Consider the following 22,251-nt stretch of genomic DNA (forward strand, 5'->3'; position numbering starts at 1 on the left):
AGGTAATACCGTCCCACCAAAGCACCTTCGTAACACTAATAACCCTCGCTCTAAGTCTTGGAGGAAAGCAGCCTGGCTGAGTATTGGGGGTCTACACATCAGTTTGGAGGTGGCCTTTTCTTCTGGGTACCACTGGGTGTATAAAGCTGAGCACAAGAGCTTACTAATACTGCAGGCTCCGGCTGTTTGTTTTGCAAAAGAGCAGCAATGAGTCCCATGCTTCCAGACCATCACCTTGAGTTTCTGCACACAGCCTACATCAGCCTTTGGAGCCCCTGGCCACTGCAGCTGCCGAACCCCATCTCCAGCCCCTCACTCACTTGTAGGTGCTTCAACACTTCAGCAGATCTCAGCTGAGATTCACTCTTGTAACTCCCTGAAAGTACAGTGAAACAGAGCTGTTTGGCACCAGCTGAAACACCTCACTTGGAAGCTCCTTTTTTTCCATTTCTTCTGAGCAGAATGACACTTGTATTCACAGTGACTCATCTCCTTGACCTTTCTATTCACTTTTAATGGTGCAAGCTAGAAATAAGGGCATACAAACAATGCATTCATTATTCAGCTGGTGAACTGCAGCCCTCAGACCAAATCTCTACCCTGCAGCAGACAAGAGCAGAGTAGATATTCCAGCACATCTAGGATGAGCCTGCTCAAAGACCATACAAACCACTAACTTGGTATTCGAGGGGTGCAGCTGAATGAGCTGCACCAAAAATCACTATGTACAATGCTGCAGGAGTACGAAAGATCCTGGGAATCTGGCAGTGTCATCTCCAGGAATTCAGCTGCAGTGAATTCTTACTAAAGTATTGTCTTGGCAACAAAAAAGGGGGTGGAGGGAGGAACAGCAGAGGTCTCCATGAGGATACATGAGCTCAGCCAACGAACAGCTCTTCCTATATATCCATACTCAAAAAATAGAAACTCCAGCTGACATGCAAATGAAACTCTAAATCTGGCCACTAAAACTGCCTGACAGTCCCTTCAAGCAGGAACTCCAGCAGACCCCTTCATGACCTCTCTTCTCTTTAGGAGCTTTCCCCCCCATCAACTTCTTACAACACTTCCAGCAGAGCTGCAAACTCCCCCATCTTTGCAAGTTACAGCAGTGAAGTGCAGAAAAACAAGGAAGGAAAAGGGCTTTCAACAGTTTGCTTAAAAAGCTGAGCCAGGGGAAAACTTACTGCTTTTTATTTATTCTGAAAGAATTAGCATCTCCCTGGCTGCAGATGCAGAGCTTGGTCCAGGCAGGGATGGCATACAGGGTCATCCCCAGCTGACAGTAAGATCTGCTGCATCTAAGCTTGGCAGATCATTCAGGTCTTCAGCAAGCTGCTGCTTCCCAAGGAGAACAAAAGCCCCCACCCCCAAAGGTGACCCTCAGCCCTCATAAGAAAACAGGGTGCCTAGCTCCTTCGGGTGACACCTGGACACTGCTGAGGCTAATGGAAAGCTGCCCCTGAGCACAGGAAGAATGGGGTTTGGTCTTCAAATGTTTCTCCAGTGACTCTAGAGCAGCAGGGCTAAGCACCCCAGGAATACAGCATCAGGCATAGGAGACATCTCAAGGAATCAAACCCACCCTGTCAGGATGAACGCACTTAGCCCACAGCCTGTGGCAGAGCACTCCTCGACAAAATACCCAGGAATTACTTTCTCACATCAGCAAAACTATTGAGTTTCGCCACCCCAAAGCCAGCTAACAGATGGACTGACAGCAGCTTACCTGGCCTCCTCTTCCTGCCCACAGCACAGGCTTCACATGCAAAACCCCACAGGGATATCCAGCACCCTGCTTCCATTGCCATCCCTCCACTTTCCAAAGAGTTTTTTCCCCCCCCAGTAAACTGAAGCATGTGGATGCCCCAAGAGATCTGCATGCTTTGAATTTCATTTATAGATCCAATTCTTCAAAGCGTTCCGAAAGCAGTCAATAGAACAGCATAGTGGTCTGTATTGTAACCTACCCTACCAATCTGCAAGGAATCTGTCCAAATCTAAAGAAAAACTCCAAATAACCTCCTGGATTTGCAATGTGAGGCACTACTGTTGCTAGACAGGAAAACACCATCCCAGAGAGGAAAAGTATTTTTAAAGTAGAAAACTCCTAGACCACAACCACTAACACAACCTGAGGCACAGGGATGAAAAGGAACTCTTAGAAGGCTCCAGTGCTTGAAAATATATGTTGTTGGCGTATCAGCATCAAACATGTATTAAAGCAACACCTCAATACCAGGTTCCATATGGGGAGACAGGATCAGGCCCCAGGGCACGGGAGACAGACTTGCCTAAGGGCTGGGACAAAGTCTGCAGAGTTAGGAGTGTGCACAGAGGTAGCTCATCCCATTCATTCAATCCCCAAACGATCCTTTTTCTCTCCAGCTTATTACACAATCTTGAAGGAAAACTCCAGCATTGTAAAAACATTAATACCATTTTCATAGTTTCAAACACTACGTCTCTCAACATTCTGAAAGCTTCCAGATGATGCTAAGAATCCTGTTGCTTCTGGAGAAAAAGAGCCCAGACTCAGAGCAACCAACCTCAAAAATGCCTTTTGTGTAGTTCCTTCATTTATTTATTTTAGTTCTAAAGACTTTCCAGACACGTCCACAGAGAAACCACGACATCATTTAGATGGCTCACTCAGTGCTAGGCTTCGTTTCAAGAGCCTTAAAAACTTGCCAAGAGTAACCCAGTGGCTAATTGTACCATGTTGCCAACCTAAGATTTTTCCATATAACATTAGATTTCAACAAAATTTTTCCATTCTTTCATGTCTCATTTTTTTTCCTGGTTTTGCTCGTTGTTCCCATGCTGTTGTTTTTTCTTTGCTTCACACAAAGGTTTATTTTATTTTTAAGAAAAAAACACCAGCTTACAATCTCAGTACCTATCACATAAGCTCCAGTCTAGCTCCTAAGAATAGAATCTTTGATACACAGCAAGGCTTGGCTGCAACTGGAGAAGACTGTCCCAGGAACCTTCCTCATGCAAGCTAGGAAGGCAAAGGAGAGGGAATGCACTGCCTAGATTGGCAACAGCCAAAGGTTTAAGCAGGTAACAGGCAAAAACAGGAGGCAGGAAAAAATCTTGAGGATCTGCAGATTGCATTCAGCTTGCCTTGGTCAAGGATTTCCACCCACAGCCGAAGAACCAAGCTGCTAGCTCAGGACACCACTGTTGATGCTCAGCCAAAGGGGGACAGCCAAACTCGATAATGGAACTGTTTCCTGATACAGATGTGAGGCTGCCTTCTCAAGAAAGCACAAGACAGTGTCCACCTGGAAGGGTTTCCCTTCCCAAAAATCTCCCAAAACCTCCCCAGCAAGCCACCATGCCATTAGCAGGGAATAAAAACCTAACCAACATTTTCAGACTGCTATTCCTGACAGCTCTGCAATAGCTGCACTCCGAAGGGGCCAAAACCAGAGATAAATCCAAATAAAAGTAAGAAGAGCCCAAAAAGGCACTGAGCAGTCCCAATCCAGAACACAACCAAGCACCATGAAACTTCCATGCTTCAGTAGAACGAGAGCTTTTGGTTACACTAGCCCTCCCTTGGGGCTCCCCAGCACATTAGTTGATCCAAGGGGGACCCCCTTTTGTGGGGACAGGGTCTCTCCCAGCGCAATGCCAGTACCGGGCCCTACTGCTTATATCAAACACGCTTGCTGTATAGCCAAGACAAATGGTTGCGCTCCACACTGAGAAGTTAAAAGTCAAGGATCTACAAAGGTAGTGCAGGGAAACTGGTGAAGGTTATCAGGTTATCCAGCTGAACTCCAGAAGCAGCATAAATCACAGGCGCACCCACCTCTGACACAGACTTTTACTTTGGGACAAATCCTGCAGAACTTAAATTTGACCCAGCTCCAGCAGGTGACTGTTTAAAGCCTCAGCACTCCCAAAATATCCTCAGCAGTAGCAATATTGGAGACTTGCAGCACAGTCAGGGCTTTCCTAAGTATGAGTAGAGCCTACGCTGGATAAAAAGTGCAGAACAGGGAGTGGAAAAAGTCTTCCTTTACATGAAAAGAAGTCTGGGAAGAGGTATGTTTTGTGGTTCCTTCCTGGTTTACTTCCCAGACAATTCTTCTCTTTGCAAACAGCAGTTTCCATTCACCAAACCTACATACTGAAGAGTTATAATCAAATCTTCAACAGAACCCAAACAATGTTTTAAACCTTTCTCTGCAGCATAATTCATTTTATGAAATGATAGCTGCATCCTGAGGATAGGACTCCTGCTAAACAAACCAGGCAAGAACATACGTGGGCGAGTGTGTACATACATGATGAAGTGCCAAATTTATACTTGTAACGCAGCAGGAATTTCCCCCGTCTTAGGGGCTGCTGCACTTCAAAGTCAATTCACGCGACAGCAGAGCATGAGCTCCGAATGGAATCGCTCTTCCCAAATCATCCCAGACCTGGGTACCTCCACCCCAAACCGTGCCATACGCAGACTGTCTTAATGCCAGCGGCAACCAGCAAGGCCCCTAACATGACCCTTTGGAAGTCCTTTAAGGCCAAACAGCCCCCACCTGCACCATTTGTTTGGACAAAGTGCTGGACCCATGTCCACACCCGAGGCGTTTGCTGCCAGCCAATAGCTGCTGGGCTCAGCTGCACACTTTTCCCAGGTCCCACCGCTCTCCAAGACGTAGCCACAAGCAACCACACAAACACACAAATAGTAAAAGCATGAATCACCATGGCGATACCTCCATTTGAGAACTTTTCTTTTTTCTTTTTGTTTTACATACACCATTTCCCCAAGGACCTGCTGGTCTGCGCCCCCCTCCCCCCCTTCATTACCCCTTGTAGATTTGCTGGGCCAGAAAGCCCCTAATCCTCAATCTGCCCGTGGGGAAGCGTTCACAGCAGTATTGCTGCTCTGTGCCGTCTTCCCAAGCGTAGACTTTCACGTTCACAAAGAGTGACTGGCATCCATCCTCCACCAGCTTTGGGAAGGGCAAGGTTTGCGGTGCAGCCCCAGCATTCAGATAGCATGGGGAGAGAGAGCGCACAGGGAGCACGTCAGAAAGTCAGGGCATAAGACAAAAAGCTAAGAAAAGTAATTGTTGAAAAGACTTAATTGCTAATTCGCTTTACCTCCACAGAAGAGAAAAACTCAGGACTGAAGAGCAGTTTCCTGGAAAGTACTCCCACAGATTTACTTCTGAAGTCCAGACAAAACTCAGATTACCTAAAACGCATCTACAAATGGTACTTCACACAAATGCCTCTGAGTTACTGGCATGTGCCACAGCAGCGCCTTCTGCTTCTCAGCATCTGTCGCAACGCTCTGTTTCATCTTTGAGATCAGATCAGTAATTCAAAGCAGTTGTGAGAACACACACTCTAAGCCAGGCTGCAGGACAGACAGGAAAACTTTGAATCACCAAAGCAGGGATGGACAGGCAGCACCAGACCACATCTTCAGTGTCTGAAGAAAAGCAACTGGGTACGTGCTACAGAGGGTTATAGGACACCTACGTGCCATTAAGGGTCCGGGCCTCTGGGACAGTGGCAAAGATTTTCATGTTGGAGCTCTGAGAAAAAGAAAAGGTGCTAGAGAATTAAAACTTTTATGTTGAACATAGTCTACAGCACAGCTGCTGGTGCCATACACAGAGAAATGGCACTCTGTCTTTTCTTGGGAGCTACCAGTAGGCTACACCCAGTTGAATAAGGCTCACACCTCCGCATCTGCATCACCCTCCCACAGCACAGAGGTGGGAGATCAAAGCAGGAGCCCCATCACCGAGTTACACCCCAAAGGCTTCTGACAGATGTTGGTACAACCCCTGCAACACTGTGATCTGACTGCAAGTCACCACATACAGATCTCAGGTTGGAAAGGACCCATTAGGATCAGAGTCCAACTCCCCGCTCCTCGCAGGACTACCTAAAAATAAACCATATGACCAGGGACATCATCCAGATGCTCCTGGGACTCTGACGGGCTTGGTGCTGTGACCACCTCCCTGGAGAGCCTGTTCCAGTCCCTGGCCACCTGCAGTGAGGAGCCTTTCCTAACGTCCAGTCTAAGCCTCCCACACAGCTTCATTCCATTTCCTTGTGTCCTGCCCCTGGGGAGACAGGAACCTACTAGCTAGAGTTGCTCTAGATTTCAAAAAGGAATGAACCTGATAAGTCCATCTCTGACAACGAAGAGTAAGGGGCAGGGACAGTACCCATATAAAATAAGGATACACATCCCCTTGATGGTACCTATTTGTTCTGGGGCAGACCATGTCTGCAAGCAGCAGGAGTAACACCAAGCCAGTTTTGTTCATTGGGTTCAAAGAGGTTGTATACGTGAGGATCCAGCATTACAGACCTTTTATTGGTAAAAAGAAGTTGCATATGTGAAGGATCCTGCGTTACAGACCTGAGCGAGCAACGCCAGCGGGCGAGTCCACACTTTTGTCCCTCTTTGTATGCCAAGAATTAGCAACTCTTCAGCAGGTTTTTGCCTTAGAGCTACCCCTAAAGACCAGAGATGAAACGGAATTTCTTCAATCCTCAGTAAGCGATCGCCCAGGCAACATTGTGATGCTTCAGACTGAAGAGCTAAAATTCCCATCAGCTTTGGTGGGAGCCATCTTGTTGGCCGCGACTCTGAAACCAGCTCCCGCATCCAGCATGGCTACAGCACCGCAGGGCAGCGAGCGCGGGAGCAGCCTTCAAAAACCAACTCGAAGGGAAGGGTCAGCAAAATTTCCCTCTTGACCCCAGCTTACATGGGAGAATAATATATTACGTCAGCTGAATGCCTCTGCTGCGTCCCCTGGCCGGGGCATGTTCAACAGCTGGGTGCTTTTAAGTTAAAGCCGTGTTCCAATCTGGCAATTCATTGACAGCACAATCCAGGTTTTACACTGGAAATCAGATGCGCCACCAATTCCAGACTTAGAAAGTCATATTTCTTCTTGTAAAACAATATCAACACTTTTGATTGGCAAAATATTAAACAAAACACTTCTAACTGGCTGGATAAAGATTATTTTTTTTTTTAGTTCATTCTAGATGACTGGGGAAGAGCCAAGGAGAAAAGCAACAGATGGTAACGGGATACTTCATAATTTCCAGCATTTTTCTTTCTTTTAAAGGGCTCGCCATGTATTCTTATTACACTTTTCTTTGCCACTAAAGGAAACTGCTGCTTCCAAAAATTTTCACCCAGAAAGCTGATTTAATTTTATAGGGATTTGTAAAAGCAGAGACAGATTCCAACTTTGTCTGTGAGTTAGATTTTTGTGTGACATCATCTGTTAAGATATGGAAAAATCTGAGCTGCAAGGGCAGTGTTCAGAGGCAGTTCAGTTCGTGTCGCCTTTGACATTTTTCTCTATTTTTCTGGAAACCTCTCTGCAAGGCGTCTTCCCTCTTCCTTTGGAGCCACCTGATAAATCTGCTGTTTAAGATTACAGAGAGGATTCACCTCTCCATACAGAACAGAAACAAACAATCTGAGCCGAAATAAAACCAAAGAGAACTTGGAAAGATTTAAAAAAAAAAAAAAAGAGCGACAAAGAGCATTAGTCAATGCCATCAGCAGTCCCAATCTGACTCCTCCCTCATCCAAATTATTTGATGTCCCATTAAAAGGCTCATTAGGAAAACTCTGAGCTTTTCATTGCAAGAGGCATTACTTGGAGCTGCATACTGGCCCTACAAAAACTCTCAAGCCACGCACCACAGCTTCGCTCCAGCCAGCCCTCTGCTTCCCACCGCTGCGGCGAGACCAAAAAGTTTTACTAAAGTTCCTAGGTACCACTAAAAGGAGCTAAGTCTTCTGTCAAAGCTGACTGAAGGATATTCACCAACAGGCAAAATGCCTACGGATGCTCTAAAACCATTAAACCGTTCACATAGACAGAAAAAGGAAAATTTTTTCATCTTTGCCTTGAAACTGAACTGGTAACAATTCATTTTCAACTAACACAAAGTAACAGAGCAGCCTGACAAGCTGGCTGGGCAAAAGGGGAACTTGGAATGAGCTAGGATCACTCCTAGATAGAAGAGTTCTTCTAGTCACAGAACTCCGAACAGTCCCTTACTTTCGCAGTACAGCAAAACTCCTGTGGTAGCTCCGTCGACCGTTAGTTTTTCCCACAGTGATGTTCTAGAGGCATTTTATTCATTGACTAGCAACTAATTTTCCATCTTGCTCAGACTTTGCAAGCAAGCCATTAATGAAAGCATTCCTCATACGCCCACCTTTTCTTCCTTAAGGTCATTTAACAACCTCGAAATTATAATTTCAGGCAATCACACTGCTATATACAGAATCCCACACGTGTTTGTCCTGGTAACACACAAACCACCCTGCAAACACCGCTTCCTAGAAAAAAATACCCAGAACACACAAAAATCCAGCATGAAAGTTGAATCCCAGGCAGCTCAGCTCTTCGGGGCACTTCTCCGTTTCTCGAGTTACCCTGCAGAACTCAGTTTAACTATTCCCATTTCAAAAATCAGCATCGCCAACAAACCGCTTTGCATTTCCCCCCCTTGAAATACAACATCAAAAGCCCTCAAAGAGCCGATGCCTCCAAGTGTCTGCTCCATACTCAAGGAAACACTGGGAAAACACAGGGAAAACTTTTCCAGCAGACCTCCCGGTCTCCATCTGCCCTGCTCTGGCATTGCACAGCCCACCCGGGGAAGTCAGACATTTGGAAAGCAGAGCTCTCCAAACCCGCTCTGCAAACCCAAAGCGGCCAACTAGTGAAATAAAAGTATTTAGCCTCGCTCCTGTATGATTGTAAAATTTGAAAACAAACAAACAAAAAAAAAGGCATTCCAGGATTTTTCTGGCTGCGTGGCTAGTGCTGTTGCACATCTGGTACTTCACAGACTTTCCTTTTGCAACACTCCAGGATTTTAGGGAGAAATCCTGGTTTACTGGGGCTGGGGAGACTGGGGGGGGGGGGGGGGGTGTGGGGGGGGGTGTGTGTGCAGAGTGAGCCTTGGGGTCCTGAGCAGAAGCGGCTGCAAAAAGCTTTTGTGTAGCGAGATCTGCCGCTTTGATGCAGAGGGAACAGATTCCTGCAGGACAAAAAAAGTTTCTTCTCCTCAAGGAGGAACTGCGCAAGGCGAGAGGTTTCCAGTTGCCTAAATATGCACTCGCAGATATATCCACGTAGATATATAAAGACCTAGAGCCTCCAGAAACCCATCCTGACTTTTGCTCCAGAAAAAAAGAGCCCAGCAACAGGCAGCTCTGCTCTAAGAAAAGCGAATAAACTATTGTTTTAGGTTTTTTTCCCCCTTTTACGGGCCCCCTGACAAACGGCATTCGGAGACTCGGGCAGCTAAAGGAGGCTGGGTGAGGTTTGGGTTTTGTTGGGTTTTTTTTTCCTTTTTTTTCTTCTTTTTGTTCTCCTCCTTTCTTTTATATTTTTTCTTTTGTCTTTTTTTCTTTTTTTTTCCCTTTTTTCCCCCCCCCCCGGAATGCACTGAGCAAGGGAAGGCAACTGCCTTGCCCCACACAACAGCCCGCTCGCCCTCCCCGCTGCCACCCGCCTCCCCGCCATCGTCCCGGGGATGGGGTGGGGGGCCCGGGGGGTCCCTTACCTGCCCGGCCGAGGGACAGGGCACCCAGCAGCACCAGGGCAGCCGGTACCCACCAGCTCCGTATCCAACTGCGCCTTTTCCACCGCGTGTGCGTATCCATGGTCCACAAAAAACGGGGCACCAGCTCGGGACAACTCGAGGGGAAAGGGTGAAAAAAAAATAATATATACAAGCGAAGAAAAACCGCTCAGACCCCCCCGCCAGCCCCCCCCGGAGAGCAGCCGCTTTTTATAAAGCCATGGGGCGGGCGGAGGGCTGTGGGGGGCTCCGCCGCGCTCACTCCCGGCCCCTGCCTGCTCCTGCAGCGCAAAACTTTTCTTTCTCTCCCCCCACCCCCCTTTTTTTCCTCCTTCTTTTAAACCCAAGGGCAGAGTTTGTCAATCCCGGAGTCGCGCAGCAAATCAGGGCCGGGAGGAGCGGCCCTAGCCCGGCCCCCGGCCCGCCCCGGCCCCGCGGCAAGTTCGAACGCCGCGGGGCTGCCCCGCACCCGGCCCGCGGCTACGGGCACCAGCCGCACTCGTCCGTCCCTTCCCCTCCTCCCAGCCCCCTGCTCTTCCCGACCCCCCCGGGGATAGGGCCTGGCGCTGGCGGAAGCATGGAAAGTGCAGGGATTTTTCTTTTTTTTTTTTTTTTTTTTTTGGGGGGGGGGGGGTGGGTAAGAATAGAAAAAATAAAAAAAAAATTGAAAGAGGCCACCGCCTCAAAACGTGAGTGCAAAGGGTAAAACTGCAAAAAGTGCAAATAGGAAGGAGTGGGAGGGGAAGGTGGCATCCCCCCTCCAGGCTAGCCAGGCACTGGGGGGGCAAAACCCTCTGGCCAGCCAGCAAGGGGGCAGCTGGGTGTGTGCATGTGCGCGCGCTTCGGGACATGGTTTAGTGGTGGACTGGGCAGCCCTGGGTTAACAGCTGGACTTGAGGATCTTAAAAGGATTTTTTGCAGTCTGAAGGATGCTGTGACAGTAAGGGATGGAAGCGCTGCTGGCCCTCTGGCCACACGCAGCTTGTCCTGGTGCCCAGCACTCTCCTGCTCCTTGAGGCTCTTCCTCTCCCTGTGCCGCAGATCACCTTCCCACATCAGTGGTGGCTCATGCATCACACTGGTAAACATCAACTTCAAGTGATTCTACTCATTCTGGCATTGTATAACAGCAATATTACAACAGGACTGAGAAAAAAAACAACACCACAAAAGCTGATTGACTTCCCCACACCAGATCCCCTCCAGGGACCTGAGGGAGGGTACTGCTGAAGGAAAGGAAGACAGACCTCACACTGTAGGAATAGGTGGCACATGATGCTGCAGACCCCTCAACAAAACCAAGATCATGTCACCTGGAGACCAGAGGAGGAAGAACAACCAAAGGCAGCCCTCTTCCCTTCACAAAAAGGCTTTCAAGAGTATCCATACCTGCTTTGTCAGTGCCATTAAAGACCTGAACTTCATTGCTAGCACCATCCAGGTGACAGACCCAGCTCCTGTGACTTTTGTAGTTGGAGTTGTAGTGATTTTTCACGGAGCAGTGATTTCATCTGTAGACTTACACCCTGAGCCACACCAAAACACCTCAGCCATCCCCAGTCCTTGCACAGCAGCATCCTTAAGGCCTCCATCGTTCCACAGGGAAAACACCATTGCCATCACCTGAGCTCCCACACTCTGTCTACCCGGGACTCCAGTTGTCTGTAGGCTCGGTCATTCAGCACTGCAAAGCACCTGAGCAGTCACTGGCCATTCCATTTATTATATTATTTATGTACAAGGAGAGCAATGTATGAGTCAGGGGTCACTCATCCTGTCCCTGCTTTGGGCTGCCTGATGGAAGACCTCAACACAACAGAGGCTTATGTTGAGCTTTAGCTTTTCACTCAGCATAAATCTTTGACCTGTTGGAATGAAAGTTACTTGGATGGATAACTGATATCAAACTAATGCACCAAAACCTACAAGCACAGGAGGCCAAATCCAACCAGACAGAGGGGAAAGGGATGCTCCCTGTCCTCTCAGTTTGTAGCCTGATTAAGTTATCTAACAGTTCAATGGAAAGAAGGGCTGTAGGAAATCTCTCCTTTACCTCTGAACCTGTTGAGATGCCTTTCTCCCCCTCCTACAAGCCTCCCCATGAAATTGGAAAGGCTGGAGCATGAGCCACACACGAGAAGAGATTCTTTGCTGAAAGAGCCTTTCACCAGAGGGAGGTGAGAGGCAGATTGGCCGCAAGCCCCTGCGTCAGGAGCTGGGAGGAGGCATGCAGCATGCATGTGCTGCCTGCAGCCACGTGTAAGGTGGGTACGGTGCCAGTGGCACTCCTGGGCAAATCTCTCAGATGAAAAGCCCTTCCAGTTCTTGCCTTTCATGAGTAACCAGATGACTAGAGGCTGGAGAGACAAATTAAGTGATTCTCCATATCCAGGAGGAGCCTGGAGGCAAGCTCTTCCAGCACAAATAACACCTGCACAGCCCTGCAAACACCACTGCAGAGCACCCACTGGATGCAGCCCAGCAATGGCAGCGTCTGTCACCACTGCACCTTCCTCCTGCTTTTAAAACATCCCATCACTCACAGCAGCAGCCCTTTCCACAGGCTCACAGCTGTCTCCGGTATGGGGCAGAGAAGCTACTCCACAGCTCACAGACACTGCACGACAGATGCTTTTCTTCCCATTTGTGTGGACCACGAAGCATCCCAGGCATATGGATGTGGAACTAGGACAGCCAAAAGCACCAGCAGACCCCGTGGGTTGCAAATACCCTCCCCTTCCCAGTAACCCTTCTTATTATGATAACAAAGTAATAACTTGAGCCACAGTATTTCTGTGGATGCCTAGTCACCCTTGAGAAGCACTACCAGCCCCGCTGACAGCAGGGGTGTCCGATTTCGGCCCCAGTTACACAAATGCCAGGATCCTGGGTCTTCTCATCCCAGACTGGCATTTCTGATCATACAAACAGCTCATTGTTTTGGAATGAGACCCTGTTTTGTCCTCTCCAGCTGCAAATGAAAATCCCAGTAACACCTGCACGCTGTAACCAAAGCACTGACATTCCCTGCCCTTCCAGAGGCATACAGCTGTAAGAAGGGGGATACCTGAAAGCATCAAGAGCGCTGCAGACAAGGAAATAAAAGCAGCTCAGAGCAGTACGCTCACTCACCCACCACCCATTTTCCAAGGGCTCTCAACTCCAGAAGCAAACCAGATTACCCAAACCTGGACCCACATCAGATGCAAAGCAACTTTGCTTTACACCACTTGAAAACCTGGCCCAGGGAGATTTTGCCAAGTAGTAAGTCTGAGTTTCCAGGTGATTTCAAAGCTTGCACAGACCTGTTTGCCCCTCCTTGACAATAACAGGGAAACACAGAAATCAGCTTGTAATGGCAAACTGGAAAATTCCAGCATCTACTTGCCAAGTTTAAAGCACCAACCACGGAGTTGGAGCAGGCTGGATCATCTGGTGGTGCGAACTCCAGGTAGGTTTACATGAGCTGGCTTGGTCAACACCAACTCCGAAATCCCTCCAGCAGCCAGTTGGGGTAACACCTGAACAGCCAAAGGAATACAGTGCAGCAGTGGCAGATGGCCAAATATCTTTAAGGAACAGCAGTTTATAGAAGTATTTTCATGACTAAATGCATCTTGAGCCCAGCTGGCTGTTCTTTATAGGACAGAGGACACATTTGTGAGCTTTCAAAAAAGCTTACAATACATAGGTAATTTTTTTCCAAAACCGTGTATATGCTATGAAGCCAGACATAAGCATTCAGCCAAAAGCCCCAAAAGGCCATTACTCTGTAGTTTGAAAAGAAATATTGGGATAATCAGAAAAAATAGCCCTAAGTGTTACTGATAAAGCAGTTATACCCTATGACCAGCTGATGATAACAGACTGAAAAATGAGACTTTCTTAGAGTTACCTGAACTATTGCATAAATAACCAGGAAAGACAGCTGCTCTCAGGAATGATTTCAAATACTGTTTATGAAGAGCACATGTATCTGAAAAGACTGTTTTCCTCTGCAGTCTTACTGTCTGCCTTTATCTTTACAAACGTATAAACAGTTATATCCCCACCCCTAACTCAAATTTTATGAATTGCCTTATGCTGAAGTCACAATCCTGACTTATGATCTCACACCTGTTGCCATGGAAATGATTGCTCAGCTTCAGAAAAAAAACACACATGAGAATTTAGTACTACTGAAACATTTTGGATTGAGCAACTTGACAAATAAAGGTATCCATTTATCCACAGCAGAAGCACCACATCTGGTATCCCAAAACTGAACACAGTCTCAAGCCTCAGTGCTCCATACAATCTTTAATCTGAGCAAAGCATTTACTGCACTATCCAGGACTGTTCACATCCATCCCCATCTTGTTGAAGAGCTGCCGTGTGGCAGCAGCTTCCCCAACACCCCAAAACCTTTCCAAAAACATTGTTTTGAAATCTGCATTTCTAGAACATGGTGATTCACAACACAACACCACCAATATTGCAAGTGATCAGGCAATACCAAACATGCAGAGCAGATACTGCTATGTTCCATCTAAGACTCCAGGCTGGCTGGTGACACAGTGAATAGATTCAACAGGTACCTCCCATGCATGAAAAATTTACAACTCTAGAAAGAGTTAAGTATTTTCCAACCAGGAAGGAAGAAAAAATAAATAACATAACACAGAAATAAAAACACCACTCCCATGGTTAAGCACCTGTTTGGGCTCTGCAGGCCAGTTTCTTTGCAAAACAGACACAGTGCTGTGAGAAGAAGAGCTGGACAGCCAATTCTCCCAGATCCCAGCTGCTCTGGTGGAAATTCAAATCTGATTTTTGCCATGAGGTGGCACCGGGACAAGTCCCATCAGTGGAAAGATCAGCCAACACAAGGTGGGATTTGTTTTTTGTATGTTTAAATGTTTCATAGTCAAAGAGGTTTAATAGAGGAAATAACATTATAAAGAAAACAGACTTTCCACTCCTCCTCTTTTTCCAGTGTTGTTGCCTTCTCTTCAGCTTCGTGTGAAACAACTCCAAGCCTTGTATGTGTTTGAACCATACTGATCTATTAAATGCAGAAGGACAAATTGCACCACGGTGCCTATTGAGGAGGATGAACTCAGTTCACCTTCTTCCCCTTTCGTCTAGCTCCTCTCCGTGCCCAGAGCCAGCCTGGAAGACTGGTAGGAGTTGCCATTCCCTCTTCATATCCCTGTGTTTTATTTCCTCATGCCCTATGATCTGCAGTCAATGGCCCAGGCTAAACCCTGTATAATCTGTCTAGACTTGAGGGAGATAATCCTTGGTGCTACAGAAGGAGTTACATTAAACCACAAGGCTGCACATTAACAAAGACCTGTGACTTACCCTATGATCTTCACAAGGGTCAAAAAATGAAGAAGTCCCAAAGTGACTTGGACTAAACTCTCACTGACCCCAGCGAAGGTTTTGTTGAATACCGAGTTCATTTTCTAGCTCCAGTTTGTCCATCGCAATCATGCCTGAAGATTGAAGGTGAGCCCAAACCACAAAGCTTATTCACAGGTCCAAAGTCACCCAGCAACATCTGGCTGCAGGGGCTGAGCTTGGATGCCTGTTAGGAATGTTTCCAGCTGGACCACTGTGGTGTTCATTTTCAAGCCTTTCACAAGGAAGGCTTTAGATATTTTTCCCCAGGAAAAAATTTTGGTATTTTTCCCCAGGTTTGGGGTTTCCCCCTCCCTGTTACTCCAGGAATACAGATAAGTAGATGTGCTGGTAGTTTTGAGAACTGAGGTCACCTGCTGCCTTACATTTTCTGAAATAATATCAGGACAGGTGTTAATTGTGCTCATCCCCAGTAACCTTCCCTCATTACCTACCTCTTCAACCAATCACCAGGCCATTTTTGCCAAACATTCCTTGTATAGTTACTTCATATTAGTAAAAAAACCATCTTCGGTAGCTTCTAAGCATAAGCAAGATTTGGTGTCACACCAAGGAAAAAGCCAGTAATTGATTTTCCCCTACCACATTAGCTACAATTAGCTTCTTTGAGCCAAGCTCATTCCTAATGAGATGTGCACTAGAGCCCTACCCAAGAAAGCCCTGAATCCAAAATACAAATTGCTGGAAGTGCTGGGATACAACTTCTGTTGACTACTTATTCTGTGTAAGTCTTGGTCTATAGCATATGGAATAGCTTTTGAAGCACAGCAACCCAGCTTCTTCCCTGCAGAGCTTTCTTAGAAAGATCCATCTCTAAAGTTGTCTTTGAATTTCTTTGGGGGATTTTAGGACTGTTCCAGAGCTCTGTACTCTCCAAAGCAGCCCATGCAACAAGTGTGTGCTACCTGTGCGTATGTGAGGGCACAACACCAAACACTTAAAGGTTAGGGCATGCATGGGAATACTGGATGGGAATTAAATAGTGCAAAATTCAGCCCAAGATGTCAGGAAAAAAATCCTTACATTAAGATCTCCTCAACCATAGAAGATCTGTTAGAGTTCCTTGAAAGAAGCAGTGAAAACGTCCCACTGCCTGAGTCATATCAAAGCCGTCTGGATAAACATGTACGCTGTTGGGAACAATCCTGCACTGGCATGGGAGTGGGTTGGGTGACCAGAGATCTTTCCCACTGATGGTTTCCGCAGCTCAGTAATCCTGAAATAATTTGGATTGATTTCACAGGAAAACGTGGTCACAGCACAAAGACAAGCCTCGTGGCTCCTGCTCCCACCATTGAGCAAGCGGGTCGCTGGCATGTACGAGACACCCCAGCAGGCCCTCTGCCCATTTTGCCTGTGATAACGGTACATGCTTCAGGATAAGGAATGTCGTTTGCTACATTTTCCACCCATACACACAAACTGACAAAAAAAAAAAAAAGGATTTGTCCCCATGAGCTCTAATGAAACAAAAAATCTGTATGTTCTACACATGTCCAAGCACACCCAAAATTAGCATCATTTGTGAATTATTCTGCGCAGGTCTAGTAACTGCTTAAAGCATCCCAGTACATTTTGGTTGCATCAGCTGATGGTCCTTCCATCCTGCAGTCCTTCCTCAAAAAAAGCAGAACAAGTTAAAGCTTAGAGATTTTATTTTACCAAATAATTCTCATCCACATTTTCCCTTCTCTAATATTTCTGTCAATTAACCATGTAACAATTTCCAGACAGCTATTTCCATTTATAATTTTGTTTCATTAACTATACCAAAAATGGCACATTCCATAGATTCCCCTTTGATTTCACAAGATTACAGGTTCATTCCACCGAGGGCTTCTGCAGAGACAAAACCCTTCATTTTGTCTTCTCCCCCTTGAAGTAGTGGTTTAGAAATTATGAGAGTACAAGGATGCTATGTGCACCACCCAGCCATCAAAAAGCAATTCAGACAACGGGCAACAGTCTTCGTACGTCTAAGCTACTTTCTAAATAGAGAGGGGAAAGAAAGTGTCAGGCAAAGCAGTCATTTTTGTGGATGAATCACTCGAGGAATCCAATCCAGCTATCAAGTGGTCTCTAACATGACTAATTTTTACTTCTGTCTGTTCAGTGTTTCCAGTAAGTCACCTTCTCAGATGCATCAGCACCTTTCTACAAGTCCCCACAGTAACTTCTGCTTTCTCCCCACTGATGCCTTTCCCAGTTTGGGGAGGACTGGAGAGAGCCAGACAGCATGGCCAAAGGTACAGACCTTGGCCAAAACAAGGTGCCAGATCGTTAACATTTTTAACTAGAGGTACAGCGCTTGTACATCCAGATTAAGCACCAATATCCCACAGCAGCTCACCCTAGCCCTGCTCCAGTCCATGCCCTGGTCCGTGCTCCAGTCTCAGCCTCCTACTTCAGCTGGGTTTGCAGGGTGCAGCACCCATGTATCAACCATATTTCTACAATAGATGCTCAGGTACCCCTTTGGGGACGATACCTTCTGGTGCTGGTGTCTTTCTATAGCATTGCGCTCTTCTGAAATTGTTATCAGGTTTTACAGCTATCTGAAACTGCAGATTGGTTCGTCACCTCTTACAGGATGTCTTGATCCTTTTTTTTTTATTACAGGCCTGCTTTTGTTCCCAGTTCAATTCCAGACCAAGGCAGTATCCTAAAGCCTCCTGTCTACATATTTTATATGTGATTTTTTAAAAAATTATTTTTACATTTCTTAGACACGCTTCATGGAAGTCCAAGGAAGTTTGGCCACACATTCTATCTTCAAGATCAGCAGTGCAAAATACTCTACCAGCATTCCACGTCCCTTTGAGGATCTGACCCAGAAAAAAATAGCCTTAATTGTTCTTTCCTGGGGCATTAAAAAGCAACTGTGTCTGGAAATGGGTAGCAGACAGACTGTGCTTTCCATCTTTGAATTGCAACTAGACCATACTTTTCTGAAAACATAAGCTATAAAGCTATATGTATATAAACACTATCGGCTTTTTTTTTTTTTTGCCTGTAGCTCCCTGTCCAGAGGGCAAGATTTCTCAGAGAACTTCTTCTTGCCCTGTACATTATGACTATCTTGTTGGGTTTGAAGGGTTTCTGTATCACCATACCCAACATCAAAGTGCAATCACAGCCAGAGCTTTGTCACTCTGTGCAATTTTATTAGCCCTGTGAAGCAGCACTGTGCTTATTAGAGGTCCTGCAGATGTATACAGAGAAACCCCCAGACATCTAATGGGTATAGACAATTCCTAAACACTAAGAAATAGATATCTGCATAATTAAAATTTGGGGGAGATTAAGCTGGCATAGAGATTCATGTGGTTCTGATTAGGACCAGATGTGCTTTTTTTTTTTTACTGCTGGCGATCACAACAATAGGGATTTGGCAGCGCATCCTGAACAGGAGGGCTGGGACACTCAGCTGGGTCCTGCCCCTTCCCCAGGACCCAGCCCTGATAGCTGCTCACCTGGTTCAGTCCCTTCCACCTCTGAAACACACAGCCTCAGGATGATGCTATAGATTATCCCCCCCTCCCCTTATCAAGCCTATTCAGATTCATACAAACAAATCAAAAGCACAGGGCCATGGCAGACCTGTCCCAAACCCTCTGCTAAAGGTCATCAAATCCCCCTCCACAGAAGCAAAGTCCCTCTGGGAGGGCAGAGCCCTTGACAACTCATTACACCTTCCAGCTGCATGGCTTCCACATTTATGGATGTCTTTAACCCTTTCCTGCCCCAATGCCTTTTATTTACCCATCATACAGCTTGTTTTCCTCTTTTGAGGCTTCCCCATGGATTGTATTCATAAATCAAGAGGCCAGGGGGATTCATGTTTCACAGAGGCCAGGGGGCTTCAATGAATTAAGTCTTGTTTGAACTAGAGTATTTTTATTTTTTTTTAGCAAACCAAACAAACTTCTTGACCTCACTTGTTCTGCAGCAAAGCAAGCACAGAAAGAACTCCTGGCTGCAGTGAGAAGGTCTTTTGCTTGAAAAGTCAAGTATAGCAGCTTCCTCATGGCACTGCTGAGGGAATGGAAGATCTGAGGAGACACCATTTTGGACATTCTACTGGGTCTAAGGCTGACTTATGTAAGGGCCCTTTACACCCTTCTGGCAGCTCTGAAATTGCCATCAGTACCTTCTTGCACTTTAAAATGCTTTTCTTGGTATCCTGTTTGGTCCCATTGAGCAGTTTTTCCTCCCCCTTAGTCCCTAGCTTCAGCAGCAGAAATATACATATATTACCCACATCAGTTGCTCAGCTGATTTTAATTGACAAGGCTCCATCAAAGGCAACAAGGCTTCATGAATTTATGCTCACAGCATCTCTGCCCCCATCCCTTCCTTTAAGTGAAAAGTAGTCAACTACTTAATCACCAAACATGACTGCAATTTCATTTCCAGGGTGACGTTAAATCTTATTGCTAAGTGGACTCTCACTCCATAATCTTCCCCGAGATCCACAGAAAATCCAGTCCTTTTCCAGAAATGCTTTTCCTTTCAGACAACAATTTATTTCCAGCTCGTATACAGCTTTCATGCAGGACTTTAAAAACTTACTGATCCATTCTACAGGCAGCACCAAGTAGCCAGCTGCACAAGTGAGGCTCCCACAATGTCAAACCTAAGATCAGAAATTCTGGGACTATTCGCCTCAGTCCTGTGCTTTGTTAAACCAGCTATTCACCAGAGGGATGGCCGATTCCACTTTTAAGGGTCTGTGTATTTAAAAAGACAGAAGAGTCTTCAGATGAAGCATTCAATTGACAAAGGTCACCAGCAAACATGACTAATCCATTATGCTGTTAAACAACTCAACATGCAGGGGTTAATCAATGCTAGCCCAAGGTCTAATCCCTCTTTCTGCTAAATAACTCACTGAAAACAAACTCTGCCTACTAATGTTCTGGAAAGGAAGATAAATGCATACAAGGCTTGAGAAGGTTCAGTTTTCAGAGCTCTCCGTTACTATAAAGCCTGACTACTGTCAGTCCGGCCAGATGTTATTTCCATCCTTGCAAGGATATGGATTAAGGTAGGGTTGGCTGGCGCTCTGCCCGTTTACAAGAGTCAAGGCACTGGTCTCCTCCTCAACCTGGGTTAGCAGGGCTGTCCTGCACAAAGCAAGAGTCACTATTCCCTTGGGGTTTCTGTGCATATTCCAGACCCCTATTTATAGCTGTGATTTGTGCTTTACAAGATGGTAATTTCATGCTGCTCATAAATCTTTCCCTGAAAACTGGTATTTGTAGGTCAGCAAGGAGAGGAAGCCAGCAACCAAAATTGCTGAACTTCTGCAGAAACCGTACAATCGGGCCACAAACACTGAAATGCAATTAGGAGGAATCAAAGAACCTTGTGTTGTCTCTTGTGTTGGAAGGGGACATATTTGTTCCGTGAGGATCAGCGGCTGCTGCCTACACATTGAGGAGGTTGTTTGGGATCTGGGAAGAGGGTGACACCATTTGCTTACCCAGCGGATACAGCTTACTGTAGCAATATGCCAGCCAAGTTTGGACTGGCAAGTCACATCACTGACATTATGTCATGAAAGCATTCAACCCTTTTGATATATATTTTTTCCCCTTTCTTACACCTCTGGAATTGCATTTTCCCTCAAAAGGGAACAGACACTCAGCACAAAGCTATTTCCTTTGGTGTTTAAAGATACCGGGAGGAAACCAATACTAGTTTAGGCTCTACAGTGTTGGAAAGCCCACAGGTACCAATGCCAACCTGTGCTTAAGACCCTCCCACGTCCCACTGGTTTTGGGGCAGCCTTGCAGGAATCCAGTCCTTTCGAATAAACTGCCACACCAAGAGTTACTGCAGATCAGCCCAGCTTTCAACGAGTGGTATTGCAAGCTGAGAGCCTCAATATGCAGGGTCTGATACCACATTTCTTTTTCCCCATCAATGCTTTCAACACTAATAACTGAAACCCTCAGGGCTATGCCCATCCTTGCATTCATTGCACTCATGCTGCATCACTGAAGTAAAATAGCTTTTACTCCAAATGCCCGTCATGTGCAAACAGGCTTTTTACAACTGGAAAAAGAGGTGCTCAATTCCTGAAGAAAAATGATTAAAATAACCCCTTTCCTAAGTTGCATTCAATTGCAAGGGCACTCCAACTTCCAAATAACTTTATTTTTCATCACAGCTGTTTAGCCTGCCTCTGATCAGCAGCAAAGTGACTTGCAGGATGCTTGTTGTTTGCCTAAGCACCCAAAACACTTGCTGCTTTTCTAAGCTGGTCTTTTTTTAATGGCAGGATAAACTACAAAGTTCACAGAATAGCTCTACAGTGAACTTGCAAGCTGTTTCTTCCCCTCCGAGTTCTCCAGGATCATCTACAATCTGATACACCAGAGGCAGCCAGCAAAAAAACAGTGATTACAAAGCAAAGGGTTAGTCTAAAACTCTAAGTAGCTTAAAAAAAAAAATCAAGTCTCCTCTCAAAGACCCTGTGCCTGACCTCTGGTTCATTACACCCATGTCAGTAGAACCACATACAGCCAAAGCAATCCTGCTGCCCTACGAGCCTCTGACTTCATTGAGGTTTTTGCATACAAGAGAGCCCAGGTGCTGGTGCCTGGGATCTGAATAAGGACAGTCATTCATGGAAAGCCATAACTGCATTCCTGCATGCCGCCTTCACCATCCCTCCCTGCATGTTTCAGGCTATTAGCAGCAGGCAGCGCAGTCCCCATTCTCCACCATCAGGACTGGAGGGTCTGGGCTGGGTGAGCCCCTGTGGATGGTGATGGGGAGCTGGGATCTCACCCAGCAGCTCTCAGACCCTTGCTGGAGCAGGGGGCAGCAAATGTGGAAAGCAGATGTGCACGCGGAGGAAATCGGCTTTGCAGAAGACAAGGAAAGGAAGCACAGAGCAGCCTGTGGGAGCAGCACCTGTCCTGCTGAGGCAAGCTGCATGCTCTTCATAAAATGCCTTTGCAGCAGAGGCCAGAGCTCCAACCAACCAGTTCTCCCCCACATCCTCTGCTAATTTGTCTTAACGCAGCAGGAAGCAGTCTAGCCTTTAGGATACCAAGGGACATCAGCAGGGACAAGGCTGAGGGCTTCCAGCAGCAAGACGTGCATAGCTCCTGCCTGAATTGGTAGCTCACCATAAGATCCAAAGGCAAGAGCCTTTTGACTGAGTCACTGGCACGGGGAAGAAACCTAAAGTATTTCCCAGCTCCTCTACTTACTGGT

At 46.4% G+C, this 22,251-nt stretch overlaps 1 protein-coding gene across 2 annotated transcripts in view; it reads right to left on the reverse strand.

Annotated features, from left to right (window-relative positions):
- COL5A1 (collagen type V alpha 1 chain) overlaps window positions 1-9,939 on the reverse strand; it is a 159,134-nt gene extending 149,195 nt beyond the window's left edge. For both annotated transcript variants that reach the window (XM_040606337.1, XM_040606336.1), the window contains exon 1: window positions 9,598-9,939. In XM_040606337.1, the coding sequence (XP_040462271.1) occupies window positions 9,598-9,697 (100 nt within the window). In that variant the 5' untranslated portion in view covers window positions 9,698-9,939. The remainder of the gene's footprint in view (window positions 1-9,597) is intronic.
- Window positions 9,940-22,251: the final 12,312 nt, after the last annotated feature.

This window comes from Falco naumanni, chromosome 9 (assembly GCF_017639655.2).
Source record: "Falco naumanni isolate bFalNau1 chromosome 9, bFalNau1.pat, whole genome shotgun sequence".
NCBI lineage: Eukaryota > Metazoa > Chordata > Aves > Falconiformes > Falconidae > Falco > Falco naumanni.